This window comes from Mirounga angustirostris, unplaced genomic scaffold (genome assembly GCF_029215605.1).
Source record: "Mirounga angustirostris isolate CCGP_5_RB_7025 unplaced genomic scaffold, mMirAng1.0.hap1 SCAF_1, whole genome shotgun sequence".
In the NCBI taxonomy this organism is placed as follows: Eukaryota; Metazoa; Chordata; class Mammalia; order Carnivora; family Phocidae; genus Mirounga; species Mirounga angustirostris.
In genome coordinates this window covers 171,334,385-171,349,191 of record NW_026991709.1, presented here as the reverse complement: position 1 = coordinate 171,349,191, position 14,807 = coordinate 171,334,385, and the positions used below count along the sequence as shown (strand labels likewise).

At 39.5% G+C, this 14,807-nt stretch overlaps 1 protein-coding gene and 1 long non-coding RNA gene across 7 annotated transcripts in view; both read right to left on the bottom strand.

Moving 5' to 3' along the window:
• The window catches only part of CRBN (cereblon), a 31,357-nt gene extending 17,356 nt beyond the window's left edge, over positions 1-14,001 (bottom strand). For 2 of the 6 annotated variants that reach the window (XM_045861943.3, XM_064593557.1), the window contains exons 1-5: positions 13,850-14,001; positions 9,545-9,657; positions 8,729-8,931; positions 7,701-7,850; positions 3,610-3,769 (exon numbers count right to left, since the gene is read on the bottom strand). In XM_045861943.3, coding sequence (XP_045717899.1) covers positions 3,610-3,769; positions 7,701-7,850; positions 8,729-8,931; positions 9,545-9,657; positions 13,850-13,916 — 693 coding nt within the window. In that variant the 5' untranslated portion in view covers positions 13,917-14,001. Of the gene's footprint in view, positions 1-3,609; positions 3,770-7,700; positions 7,851-8,728; positions 8,932-9,544; positions 9,658-12,437; positions 13,766-13,849 lie in introns of those variants that run through there. The other 4 variants (XM_064593555.1, XM_045861944.3, XM_054504628.2 and 1 more) reach the window with 4 other exon arrangements.
• LOC135364681 (uncharacterized) lies at positions 3,893-7,693 on the bottom strand. Its single transcript, XR_010412109.1, has 2 exons — positions 7,422-7,693; positions 3,893-6,755 (listed from the first exon to the last, which is right to left on the bottom strand). It is a non-coding gene; the product is annotated as an uncharacterized LOC135364681 (long non-coding RNA).
• Positions 14,002-14,807: the final 806 nt, after the last annotated feature.

Genomic DNA, 14,807 nt, shown 5'->3' with positions numbered 1-14,807 from the left:
CAAATGGACTTCACAGATATATTCAGAACATTCCATCCCAAAGCAACGGAATACACATTCTTCTCTAGTGCCCAAGGAAAATTCTCCAGAAGAGATCACATACTAGGTCACAAATCAGGTCTCAACCAGTACCAAAAGATTGGGATCATTCCCTGCCTATTTTCAGACCACAATGCTTTGAAACTAGAACTCAATCACAAGAGGAAAGTCAGAAAGAACTCAAATACATGGAGGCTAAAGAACATCCTCCTAAAGAATGAATGGGTCAACCAGGAAATTAAAGAAGAATTAAAGAAATTCATGGAAACCAATGAAAATGAAAACACAACTGTTCAAAATCTTTGGGTTGCAGCCAAAGCAGTCCTAAGAGGAAAGTATATAGCAATACAAGCCTTTCTCAAGAAACAAGAAAGGTCTCAAATACACAACCTAACCCTACACCTAAAGAAGCTGGAGAAAGAACAGCAAATAAAGCCTAAACTCAGCAGGAGAAGAGAAATAAAGCTCAGAGCAGCAATCACAGAAACCAAAAGAACAGTAGAACAGATCAACGAAACTAGGAGCTGGTTCTTTGAAAGAATTAACAAGATTGATAAACCCCTGGCCAGACTTATCAAAAAGAAAAGAGAAATGACCCAAATAAATAAAATCATGAATGAAAGAGGAGAGATCACAACCAACACCAAAGAAATACAAACAATTATAAGAACATATTATGAGCAACTATATGCCAGCACGTTAGATAACTTGGAAGAAATGGATGCATTCTTAGAGATGTATCAACTACCAAAACTGAACCAGGAAGAAACAGAAAACTTGAACAGACGTATAACCACCAAGGAAATTGAAGCAGTATTCAAAAATCTCCCAAAAAACAAAAGCCCAGGGCCAGATGGCTTCCCAGGGGAATTCTACCAAACATTTAAAGAAGAATTAATACCTATTCTTCTGAAACTGTTCCAAAAAATAGAAATGGAAGGAAAACTTCCAAACTCGTTTTATGGGGCCATCATTACCTTGATCCCAAAACCAGACAAAAACCCCATCACAAAGGAGAATTACAGACCAATATCCTTGATGAACATGGATGCAAAAATTCTCACCAAAATACTAGCCAATAGGATCCAACAGTACATTAAAAGGATTATTCACCACGACCAAGTGGGATTTATCCCTGGGCTGCAAGGTTGGTTCAACATCCGCAAATCAACCAACGTGATACAATACATTAACAAAAGAAAGAACAAGAATCATATGATTCTCTCAATAGATTCAGAAAAAGCATTTGACAAAGTACAGCATCCTTTCTTGATCAAAACTCTTCAGAGTATAGGCATAGAGGGTACATACCTCAATATCCTAAAAGCCAGCTATGAAAAACCCACAGCACATATCATTCTTGATGGGGAAAAACTGAGAGCTTTCCCCCTAAGGTCAGGAACACGGCAGGGATGTCCACTATCACCACTGCTATTCAACATAGTACTAGAAGCCTAGCTTCAGCAATCAGACAACAAAAAGAAATAAAAGGCATCCAAATCGGCAAAGAAGTCAAACTCTCACTCTTTGCAGATGATATGGTACTTTATGTGGAAAACCCAAAAGACTCCACCCCAAAACTGCTAGAACTCATGCAGTAATTCAGTAAAGTGGCAGGATATAAAATCAATGCACAGAAGTCAGTGGCATTCCTATACACCAACAACAAGACAGAAGAAAGAGAAATTAAGGAGACAATCCCATTTACTATTGCACCCAAGACCATAAGATACCTAGGAATAAATCTAACCAAAGAGACAAAGGATCTGTACTCAGAAAACTATAAAATACTCATGAAAGAAATTGAGGAAGACACAAAGAAATGGAAAAACGTTCCATGCTCATGGATTGGAAGAACAAATATTGTGAAGATGTCAATGCTACCTAGAGCAATCTACACATTCAATGCAATCCCTATCAAAATACTATCCACTTTTTTCAAAGAAATAGAACAAAGAATCCTAAAATTTGTATGGAACCAGAAAAGACCCCGCATAGCCAGAGGAATATTGAAAAAGAAAAGCAAAGCTGGTGGCATCACAATTCCGGACTTCCAGCTCTATTACAAAGCTGTCATCATCTAGACAGTATGGTACTGGCACAAAAACAGACACATAGATCAATGGAACAGAATAGAGAGCCCAGAAATGGACCCTCAACTCTATGGTCAACTCATCTTTGACAAAGCAGGAAAGAATGTCCAATGGCAAAAAGGCAGTCTGTTCAACAAATGGTGCTGGGAAAATTGGACAGCCACATGCAAAAGAATGAAACTGGACCATTTCCTTACACCACACACAAAAATAGACTCCGAATGGTTGAAAGACCTCAATGTGAGACAGGAGTCCATCAAAATCCTAAAGGAGAACACAGGCAGCAACCTCTTTGACCTTAGCCGAAGCAACTTCTTCCTAGAAACATCGCCAAAGGCAAGGGAAGCAAGGGCAAAAATGAACTATTGGGACTTCATCAAGATAAAAAGCTTTTGCACAGCAAAAGAAACAGTCAACAAAACCAAAAGACAACCGACAGAATGGGAGAAGATATTTGCAAATGACATATCAGATAAAGGGCTAGCATTCAAAATCTATAAAGAACTTATCAAACTCAACTCCCAAAGAACAAATGATCCAATCAAGAAATGGGCAGAAGACATGAACAGACATTTTTCCAAAGACATCCAAATGGCCAACAGACACCTGAAAAAGTGCTCTGGAAAACAGTATGGAGTCTCCTCAAAAAGTTGAAAATAGAGCTAACCTACGACCCAGTAATTGCGCTACTTGGTATTTACCCCAAAGATAGAAATGTAGTGATACGAAGGGGTACGTGCACCCCGATGTCTATAGCAGCGATGTCCACAATAGCCAAACTATGGAAAGAGCCAAGATGTCCATCGACAGATGAATGGATAAAGAAGATGTGGTATATATATACTATGGAATATTATGCAGCCATCAAAAGGAATGAAATCTTGCCATTTGCAATGACGTGGAATGCACTGGAGAGTATTATGCTGAGCGAAATAAGTCAATCAGAGAAAGACATGTATCATATGACCTCACTGATATGAGGAATTCTTAATCTCAGGAAACAAACTGAGGGTTACTGGGGTGGTGGGGGGTGGGAGGGATGGGGTGACTGGGTGATAGACATTGGGGAGGGTATGTGCTATTGTCAGCGCTATGAATTGTGTAAGACTGTTGAATCACAGACCTGTACCTCTGAAACAAATAATACATTATATGTTAAAAAAAAAAAAAAAGAAGATAGTAGGAAGGGAAAAATGAAGGGGGGAAATTGGAGGGGAAGATGAACCATGAGAGACTATGGACTCTGAGAAACAAACTGAGGGTTCTAGAGGGGAGGGTGGTGGAGGGATTGGTTAGCCTGTTGATGGGTATTAAAGAGGGCATGTACTGAATGGAGCACTGGGTGTTATATGCAAACAATGAATCATGGAACACTACATCAAAAACTAAGATTTAATGCATGGCAATTAACATGATAAAAAAAAAGAGAAAAAAAATGTTATTTCCCACCAAAAAAAAGAAAAAATCAGTTTCTCACCTTCTGGTATTTCTGCCACCATTTATATGAATACTGGTCTTCCCATGAGGCAGGTTTTGAAGGAAATATCTGGCATTTATTGAGGGATTCTAACTGAACTGCAGACATGGTTGAAGGCAACACACATTCAGGAAGAATTTGCACTTTAGCTTGCTGGATTCTAAAATAAAGAGAACCAAGCATGGTGTTCATTTTTAAAATAAACTAACTCAAACTTTAAGTTTCTGAACATTATGGGCAGTTTTAAATACTAAGATTTTCAGTTTTCTTTTTTAAGCACACCCATAAGATACTGTTAAGATGCAAGTATTTTCAGAATATCTATATTTCATAAATCATACCAAAGTTAAAATCAAAGATAACCTAAAACATGGATTTTCAGTCTCACTGTGAAATGCAAAGGGAGATTTGTACATTTCAGATAAATAGAGAGTCTATTAATGAAACAAAATTAAAAAAAATAAATATACAACCATCTACTACTGCTTGATACTTCTAAATTAGTTTCTTAGACATCCTTAAATACCCTACCCCTCCCAGCTCCCCATCTGCTGCTGGGCTCTTACACCTGTCCCTTCTCCTAAGTCTAATCTAACTGGAGGAGTAGGTAGAGAAAGGAAAAGAAAATCAAGAACCCATTTATGTGGATAGTTAAAATAAGACTACAGAATTACATGTAGCCTATATTTGTATGTGCATTCTTTTTCTCCTCAAACATTTAACTTGAAAATGCAAAGAATCAAAATATGCATATTATCTTTTTTTAATCCTAAAAATTACTTAAACTCCCATGAGAGTGAAGTCACCATTTCCAGATTGCTACTGGAAAATATTGTAACTGCAAACATCTTATCAGGAACAAATGCCAATAGGAACACTGTACCTATGAGCTATTTTCTTTTGAAGCATTTTTCCTAGAGTACAGCTCTTGAAATGTAGAATGTATTAGTATATTCAAATGCTGGAACAAATCACTGTCAGACGGACAAAATTCAATGTATTAAAGTCTCTGCTTCATTATTAGTTATGTTTAGAAATTCTCAAGTGGTTTTTCATATTAATTACTGCCTTGACCCACAAAAAGTTAGGAATGAAATTTTGATACTTTTATTTATTTATTAAATAAAAATAGCTAACTTGGTTAGACTTATTCCACTAACTTCATTTCTTTCCTGGAAGCTCAAATTTATGTATGCATAACTTCTGAAAATGTTAAAAAAACAAATTATGTTCAAACTATATTCAAATGTTCTTACATTATTAGAGCTCATTAAAAACAAAATCTATTTTCTTCACCTGTCACATGAACACAAATACTTATAATCATATTTTTAGAACAAAAGTGTGTACCTTTCTAAAGAAATGTTTAGAAATCTGATTCTTCTTTAAGGTCATCAGTAACTAAATTATGAATGATGTTTAACTCAACTATCATGTATGATTTTATTGTAGTACGATAAAAACATCAATGTTACTGAGAGATTGGCTTACTGATCATTTTACTGATCAGTCTGCAGTACCAGCTGTCTGAACTGCCTTGCAGGACTGAGCAATGCTCTCCGCTGCTTTTGCTAGACATGCCCGGGGCCTGCTGCACACACGGGCTAGTTCTCCCACCTGCTGGGTCCTGTTTTTAACAAAACTTTTGTTTCTTCCCAACCTGTTTATAGCAGTTGTTTTGTGATTATAGTTACATAATTTATATAAGTATTATAAAAACCAATGAAATATGACTTAAATAAAATGGCTTTAATGAATAAAGCTGAGCAATAAAAACTGCTTTCAAATTAGGTTCAGACAGTTCTAATAATTCAGATGATTATTGGTTTCAGTTATGACAGGTAAGAGAACTTGTCCTGTAATTCCAAATAGGGTATTAATCTCTTTCCCTCTACATGCTAAGAAATCCTGTTATTTCTGAAGGGTTCTACGGTGATTCAATGACACACTTCTACTTTTTAATTAACCTTTCAAAAAAACAAAAAAAACCTTCCATGTGTTCAGAAAATGCCAAAGAAATAAAGACTCTTAACTTAGACAAGGTCAGAAGGCAGCACTATAGTTTTTAAGTGAAGGGTCATTTACGTAAAAGACAGATGACTATTATCCAGCACTACCTGACTGGAGGAAAGGAAACTGGCTTGAGTTTCAAGGTGCTATGGAGGAGTTCAGGTAGAGTACGAGGAGCACCAGTTTGGAAGTCAGGGGACCTAGAACCAACCAACTGTTGCTTACTAGCTGCATCACTGTAGGCAAATCACTTCATCTCTCTAGTATTTAGTTGTCTTATTTGGAAAAAGAAGAAATTGCCCTATATTATCTCCATCTCACCATTTCTACTGAAGGGAGTTACAGGCCAGAGGGGCAAGGCAACCAGAGAAATCTCACTCCATGGAAGCCTTTTATAGTAAGAAAGACTCACCTCTGTGAGAGGTCTTAGCAGTGGGTCTATGGAATAATAAAGAGAACGTGCCTTTGCCAAGTCTTGTCTAACCTGACTATCAGTTTCATGTTTATCTTCACTAGAGTCAAACTAAGTCTTTGACCGGTTTTCAGAGTTAATGGTCTACTGCCATCTTGTGTTGAAAATAGTTTTTCCACAATCAAAAGTCAAGAAAGCCTCAGAAACATACTTTTCTCCCAAGTCATTTTTCTTCTTTGGTTCCTATAATATACTATTCACAAATAATAAAAATTTTATAAGCAGGAGGATAAGAAGCACTTTAAATATGGAACTGTTAGCAAAATCTGCAGTAACAAAACAGCTTGCTAATTATCAGAATGCAGAGCCCTCAGGAGGACATGGTTTCATTCATTCACATGGCATTTATAGTTATTAAGTGTAGAACATATAGAAGTGTTAGTCACTGTCCTCAGGCAGCTCATCTATTGAGGGAGACAGATACACAATCCTGTAATGACAGTACAGTGTGTTAATACCACGAGAGTCTGCATCGTGAATGTCCTGGGGGTACCACTGAGGGCTCTGGCACCTCATCCCTCATTTTTCCATGCCTTCCCTAGCCCCAAAGGGTTGCCTCACCTGTCCATTATACTTCCATATTTTCAGTGATATTTGTGAATGTCCACCATGTGAACAAAACAAGACAAAACTTCTGAAGTTCCATGTGTTCAGAAGATATTATCTGTTCAACACAGAGGTCAGATAACATTTTCAGCTTGGCTATAAAGAGACCAATTCACTAGGACTGGGTGAATTCCAAGAATCTGTATCCTTGTAACACTTCACAGGTGATTCTTATGTGCCAGAGTTGAGAACCACTCCTTTAACAGGTAATATGCAATCGTATGGACAAATGCTTATTCTGTTTTGCTTTGTTTTTAAAAGGATGAAGTAAGGTGAACTGGAATTTTTTTTTTTTTTTTGATGAGGTCAGTAGTACTTAAAAAGCTTGAATCATGAGAGTCATGCCAAAATAACTGTTAAAACAATATACTCAGAGAATTGCCAAACTTTATAAGGTACAGACACAACAAGCATTTATTGATCACTTATTATATAGTTAATACATTTGTGGGTGATGTGAAATTCACACCGGAGATGGGTGCTAACTGCAAATGGTTTCTGCAGCTCGGATGGAGGAGCTGGTAGGTGTAACCGGTGTGGTTTTCAAATATCACAGGAATGCTGCAAACACCACAGCTGTCCTGTGTGCACACAGACAACTCTGAAGCTTGTGGCCTCCCCATTCTCAAGAGAGGCCTTCAATCCCAAAGAAGCCCTGTCCCCAAAGACAATGCACTTTGGGTTTATATTATTCATCTCAAACGTGCAGGGGCATGAGAATCACCTGGAAATCATGAAAAGAGACGCTGCAGCCTCACCCAAGGTTAAACCACTCTTTACGGATGGGAGATGAGGATGAAACTCAAGCATCTATAGTTTTAAAACTTCCTAAGTGGTTCTGATGCATAGCCAGGTTGGAAACCACTAGGTTATACCTTCAAAGGAAAGAGAACAACTAACTCAAAGTTACAAACCGTGAAGGGTCAGTACAACAGGAAAAATATAAGAAAACCACCTCATTTAATGATGTACATACAGCTTTAAGATCTATGGTATTTCTTACCCATCTGACTGTGTTCTTAGCTCAAGGACTTTGAACCTTTGTCTTCCAATTGCTTTCACTTTCACTATCTCAATTCCGAAATCCTGTTCTTCTCGATAGGCATATATCTCTGCTGTTGTTCCAAACTGTGCTTCCCTCTCCTGTATATTACTTCCAAGATAAATTTTAAAAGAAAATAACTTTGAACATTTAATTTTTAAATATGCAAAGTTGGCAAAAAAATTTTAAATGTGCAAAGTGGCAAAGCAATATACACAATAAAAAAAAATTACAGCAGTTAGCCCTTATTGCAAAGCTATTATCATTTTATTTTGAAATCACATGGGGAATGCAGATATAGAAGGCTTCAGAATGACAGAGCAAAAAAGAAAAAAAAGAATTACAATTACAGCACTTTAGGAAAATAATAGCTCTCTAGTCACTGAAAATGATCTAGGACTGATAAGGGTTTAAACTCTCATTTTCCAAATGAGACATTCTTTTACTTCAGAAGACCATCAATTCTGCTGCTTAATCCTAGCAGCATTGTACTGGGGTGGGAAATCACTGTATTCATCTCCTGCCTCTACCACTGATTTCCTTCAGTTGCCACAAGATACCTAAAATACCAGTTTGCCACTGGTCTATATTCAACTTATGAATTCTGAGAGACAGACAAAAGAACAAGCTACTTCTTTGTAAAAATAATCCTTTACATTAAAATGTAAAAGCCCTCCTTCTCTTTAAATAAGGACAGTGCTTGAAAATAAGATCCTAGAAATTTTTATTAGACATTAATGACGAAAACAATTTCAAATACCAGAAAGTTTAATTGTGTGTAACAGTAAATGTCTGATCTCGATGGTAATGAGAACAATAAAAATACTCTAACTTGCACTTTCAATCTTTCATCAAAATTTCTTACCTCACATCCTTATCCAGTCTCCTGCGCATGCAAAATAACAGTCAGGTTTGGCTTTAACACTGACCTCTGCTGTGACTCTGCTGTGAGAGAGAATGTGTTAAGCAAATTCATTCTAATATTTTACCTGTATGCAAGAACTGCAAAGGTTCTGTCTTTCTGAATCAAATTCCGCACCATACTGACTTCCTGAGGACGAAAAAGCTGAAGAGGTAAGGTCTGCCCAGGAATCAGGATCATCATCACCTGGGGCAGAACTGGAATAACCTGACAGCTGTCGTCATCATGCAAAGTCCTGCCATGAAATTCTTCCATATCAGCGCCCAGATACTATTTAAGAACACACACAGATACACTGTCATTTTAGATACATAATAAAAATACAAACTCAAGAGCCTAAAGAGCAAATCAGATTAAAAGAAATATAAACAGATGATACAAATATTTATTTAAGTAATAAAGTAGGTGTATCAGCCTCCCACATGAAAATCTAATTCTGATTCTTAGGAGTGTAAGTTCTATTATTTGTGAAGAATGTCTCACAAATTCAAGAACATTTTTTAGTTCAAAATATTTTTCTTTGACTAAGATAAGAAACATCTCTACGTTCACATATCACAAATGACGACCATAAGATGTCAGCATGTTAACTAACACCCTGGTACCAAGTACTGAGGAGAGTAAGAAGTACTTTAGTAGCTCCATTATTAGTAGAAACATACAGAGGGTCACAGTTCTTCAAAGAATTATTCCAGGATATAGTATTGAACTGCTTGATAATTAGAGTTAAGAATGTGTATCTACTGGCAAATAGCCCATGTCCTCATCCACAATTCCTTCTGTGAGGTAATATCCAATAAGGCCAACCTTGGTCTTATTGTAAGGAACCTCCATCTACTGTTATATGTGTGTATCTATTAAGATCTGTTACTACATTACATACTGTATGTGACGTTGGCAGACTGGTGTCAAAATTTATGACGTTTGGTTTTTTGGCTTCTTTGCTATCCTGGTCTTCAACTTCCATTTCAATTTCATCTTCTTCCTCACTCTCTGCTGTAAAAGTAGAAGATTATGAGAAAAAAAATGGATGCAAGAAAATGTCAAAGTGATGTTTCCCTTCGAATGCATAATTCCTTCACGAGGATTCTGAGCCCATGAGAAGAGGGCTTCTTCTAAACGCAACTCGCATGTGGTGATTTCTACATCCTGCGAAGAGGCAGCCAGAGGGCTGGGGTCTATGCCGGGTTCTGCCACTAACCACTTTTTTTTTTTTTTTTTTGCAGAATAGTTTAAGATTTACATAAAGATTGCAAAGATAGTACAGAGATTTCCTTTTCCTGTAGATCCCCCCTCCACTTTCCCCTACAGCTAACATCTATTAGTATGGTACATCTGTCTAAGCAATCAGTGTTGGCACGTTAACTATTAACTAAACTCCACATTTTACTTATATTTTCTTATTTTCATCTACTATCCTTTTTCTGTTTCAGGATCCCATCCAGGCTAGCACACAACATCTAGTTGTCTTATCTCCTTAGCCTCCTTGGGGCTGGTTTCTCAAACTTTCCTTGTTTTTGATGGCCTTGACAGTTGTGAGGAGTACTAGTTAGGCATTTTGTAGAGTGTCCCTCAATTAGAATTTGATATATTTCTCATGATTACACTGACGTTATGTACTTTGGGGAGAAGACCACAAGGGGTTAAGGGCTGTGTTCATCACATCATATCAAGGGTGCATACTATCAATATGACTTACCACTGCTGATGTTGACCATAATCACCTGCCTGAGGTATTCTTTGAAAGGTTTCTCTACTGTAAAGTTACTCTTTTCCTCCTTTCCACATTGTACTATCTGGAAGCCAATTACGCAGCACAACACGCACTTAAGAGGTGAGGGATTATGTTCCCTTCTCCTTGAAGAGGAAGTATCTACATAAATTACTTTAATTCTTCAGTGTGCGAGATTTGTTTCTTCTCTCTTGCCAGTAGTAACTAACTTAGGGACCTTAGACAACTCATTTCACCTGATTATGCCTTAATTTCCACATCTGAAAAATGACAGGCAGGAACAAGACAATCTCTAAGTTTCTTTCAAACTCTTAACTTTAAAGAGTTCTTACAGAAGATAGGAAGGAGGGAGGCAGGGAGGGAGGGAGGGAAGGCAGGCAGGCAGGCAGGCAGGAAGGCCCTTTAATTAAAATAGAAAAAGTTAACATTATTACCCAGCAAAAACATTTTCATAGCAGGGACATCATTTCCTTGGCTGTCACTATACTACTAAAAAATGAAATGTCTGTAATCATTTTCCTTCCAAATTTGCTTTGGAATTTTAAATTTAAAAACAAAGTTCACATGGAACATAAAACATATTTTAAAGCTAATGTCTTAGAAAACTTCCCTCACAGTTTTTAAATTATGAAAACTAAGCTGATCTACTTTAAAACCTTGATGTTATTAATAATAGAAAAAGCTATACCAAATAGATGCTATTCTACTAAATGGGAGTCTGTCCTGTTAACACCTGCTGTGGGTAAAATTCCAACCCTAGATCAGCAGTTCGCAACCAGAGGTGATTTTGCCCCTCAAGAGATATTTGGAAATGTCTGGAAATATATGGTTGTCACAACTAGGAGAGCCCTACTGGCACCTAGTGGGCAGAGGCCAGAGATGCTGCTAAACATCCTACAAGGATGCATCCTGCAGGATAGTCCTCCACAACAAAGAATTTTCCAGCCCCTCAAAATCCAAAGTGTTGAGGTTAAGAAATCCTGGCCTAGACAAACTGAATCTCATTTTTGATTTCATATTTCATGTACTTTTAAATGCCCCAAATACACTTCTAAACAGATAAAATGTAATTACAAAATTGTCATTTTATTTTGTGTATGCCACTATTTAAATCAAGTTACCTCCAGGTAGGTTCCTGACAAGAAAAAAACAAATGTTTTTCAATATAGTAGTTGCCTTGGACTTTTTATTAATTCTCAGGAATTTCTAGATATAGGGATTGGTCAAAAAGTAACATAATTATTTCAACTTATATTTGAATGGTCAGTGGTCTAACACTTCATACGTATTTTTGCTAAGAACAGAGGAGTTTCACCAAAAGTAAAAACAACAAAAAATCTCAACCAATTTCCTTATATACAGTAGCCTTTCTCATAAATATGGCCAAAAGCCACTTTCCTCTACTTGGTTGTTTACTAACGTTTCCTTTGGCCAAGGATCTTAATTACTGAACTATTTCCTTATCACTTAAAGAGTACTGCTCTTCAAAACAACTCATACTACATGGGTTTATGGATGATCCAATGTTTCTTTACAAATAAAACTCATATGATTTAGAAAAGCTTTATTATTATATTACAACCTCTCTGGGCCTTCTCACTCCTGATTCTTTTTTTTTTTTTTTTTTCTTTTTTAAAGAGTTATTTATTTGAGAGAGAAAGAGCACACGCGCATGCGAGCGGGGGGGAGGGAGAAAGAGGGAGAGAATCTTCAAGCAGATTCCTTGCTGAGTGTGCAGCTGACTGATGCAGGGGCTCGATTCCAGGACCCTGAGATCATGACCCAAGCAGAAATCAAGAGTCGGTTGCTTAACCAACTGAGCCACCCAGACACCCCCTCACTCCTGATTCTTTTCAACAAAACACACACTGTGTTCGGAACTACCAGGGTGAAGTCTGATGACTCATCCCATGCAGGAGCACCACATGAATGCCAACAGAACATCAGTAACCTCCCTGAAACACTGGATTTGGCATGTTCAGAGTGGGGCTGATGTCTCTGAAATAAACAGCTCAGCTCTTCAGTCAAAGGCTGACACACTTACCTTTATGTCAATTCAGCTAGGTTGGCTTCAGGAACAACCACCGACTCTGACTCTGGTTTATTTTTACATAAAAGGTCCCTTCTATATGGTGGGCATGCATTCAGTCTTCTCCTCCTTCAAGCCACACAACTCCCAGGGGACAAATTAATCCTTCAAGAAAAGCTTTCCTTGGGCAACTCCCTGTAACCCACAATTGTTTCTTGGCAACCCACAGAAAAAAGCACCAACCCACTGGCAAAAGACGCAAGCTCCCCAACAAATTAGACTCAACCTACCTCCTAGGGCTTCTCTTCCACAACCCCATCCTAAGTGTATGCTTTTGGATGTCTCCAGATCCATTTCACAATGCTTTACCTCAATCTCTCTTAAGGACAATAATAGCATTAATTTATCAGGTCCTAAATCAACTACCTTTTGCTTCATAGAGATTATAAACCTTCTCAAGTACCAGACTGTGTATCGTATCTCTTTTCAAGTCCACAGTAAGTGTGCCACCTAACTGGTACACAGTGAAGGAACTCAGCTAACAGCCCGTTTGTCTGATAACCTCTTGAAAAGCATCACTTCTATAGTCTTCCATGACAATTCTGTACAATTAATTCATGCATTTTCTTCTGCCCAGGATTCTAATATAAAGCCAAGGTCTAAATTTTCGTGAAATATAAAGGAAAAAGGGAAAACTGAATTCAACATCACATTCCTAAGTCTCTCTCATCAAGCATATTCTACTACCTGCTTGAGCTACATGCCTTGAGAAAAACATACCAATACTGCCTTGGCAGTTAAGTGGTTAAGGGACATTGGCTATGCTGACAGAAAGACTAGAACTGAAGTTCCGGCTCTGCAACTGTGTCACCTTGGGCAAGTCACTGAACTAATCCGCTAATTCATTTCCCACCTACCAAATCGGGATCAGAAAAGTTATGTGCGGAGGATTAAACAGAGAAATGCATGCAAACCGCTTACTGCAGGGCCCCTGACAGGATAAGTGCTTAATACTTGTTAGCTGTCACTCTTATTAAACGGAAGAAGTCCAGAAAAGTAACGGCTGCTAACCTGTCCGGGTCCCCCATATCCCCTCCCTGCTTCGCCCTCAGTTTTAAGCCGCTTCCTTGGAGCCAAGTTCTGGACACACAATGGACGGAGAGGGAAGGGTCTCTGCCCTTGGATGCAGACCCCTCCCCGATCCCAAACCCTCGTCCTAAGCTTGGGGCGACCCGGCAGGAGAGAGATGAGCCGGGATTCGGTCGCTGGCCGGAAGCCTGACGTGCGGCCGCTTCCCCGGGCGCCCCGGCAGGCCTCGGTGCCCCCCCCGCCCGTCTCCCTGGCCCTGCCGCGCCGCTCAGGGCTCGAGCCTCGCCTCGCCTCGCCTCGCCCCGTCCCGCCGCCGGGGACCGGCCCCGGGAGGTTACCAGGGAGGAGCGGCAGGTGGTTGCCCATGTTGTGCGCAGCGTCCTGCGGGTCTCTCTCGCCGGCCATGTCTGTTTACCCGCAGAGGAGGCTGGGACAGGGCGGCGCCCGGGCAGCCCGGGGAGAGTCCGCACCGCGCCGCTGCAGCCGCGCACCGGGGCCACAGCGCCCTCTGGCGGCCCCCGGGCCCACAGCGCGTGGCCGGAAACGGTGCGGCGGGAAGGCGGACGCACCGCGGGGCTGAAAGCTGTCCCGGTCGCTCGCGACTTCCCGCCCGCCGCGGTCCTTGCGGAGCCCTCGCCCGGTCCCGCCCCTGGCGTGACGTTTCGCCTGTGGGGAAGCTGAGGCTCGGGTCCTTGTCTCCGCCTCGCGCTGAATGAAGGGGGCAGGGAGCAGATAGAAACCTGCTTATAGGGCATTAACTCCAACTCTTTAAATAACAAAGTATGCGTATGAAGACTGGGAAGATGCAGGCGTCATTCCGAGGGCAGGGAGTTTATAGCTGATACTCCTTTCAACAAATTTCAGTCGTTTCCACATGTGTTCCAAAATTAACCTGTATTAATCAGAAGCAGATGCTTGAAATGATGATTACACAGAATAGAAAAAGGCCTGTGATTCCCTGGTAAGTAAGATTGTCTGAATGTAAAATAAACGACTCATTATGACTTCAACTAAGTAAAAATTGGTTATTATATGGCAAAAGAGAGAGTAAGCTATGCAACAACGAACATAATTGTGTTACAGTAGTGGGGCTGTGACGGGTAAGATTTTTGTTTTGGACAATAGACAAAAATTTTTGTAGTGTCTTTTTACCATCATTTCTTCTGCGGCGGAGGAGAGCTGAAAAATCTTTAAAGGAAATCCCATATCTCGACAGGGTGGGAAGGGGAGGGGCTACGAGGAACCAGCGGCATCGCCCTGGAGAAGAGAGTAATAAATCTGAGATTTAAAAAGATG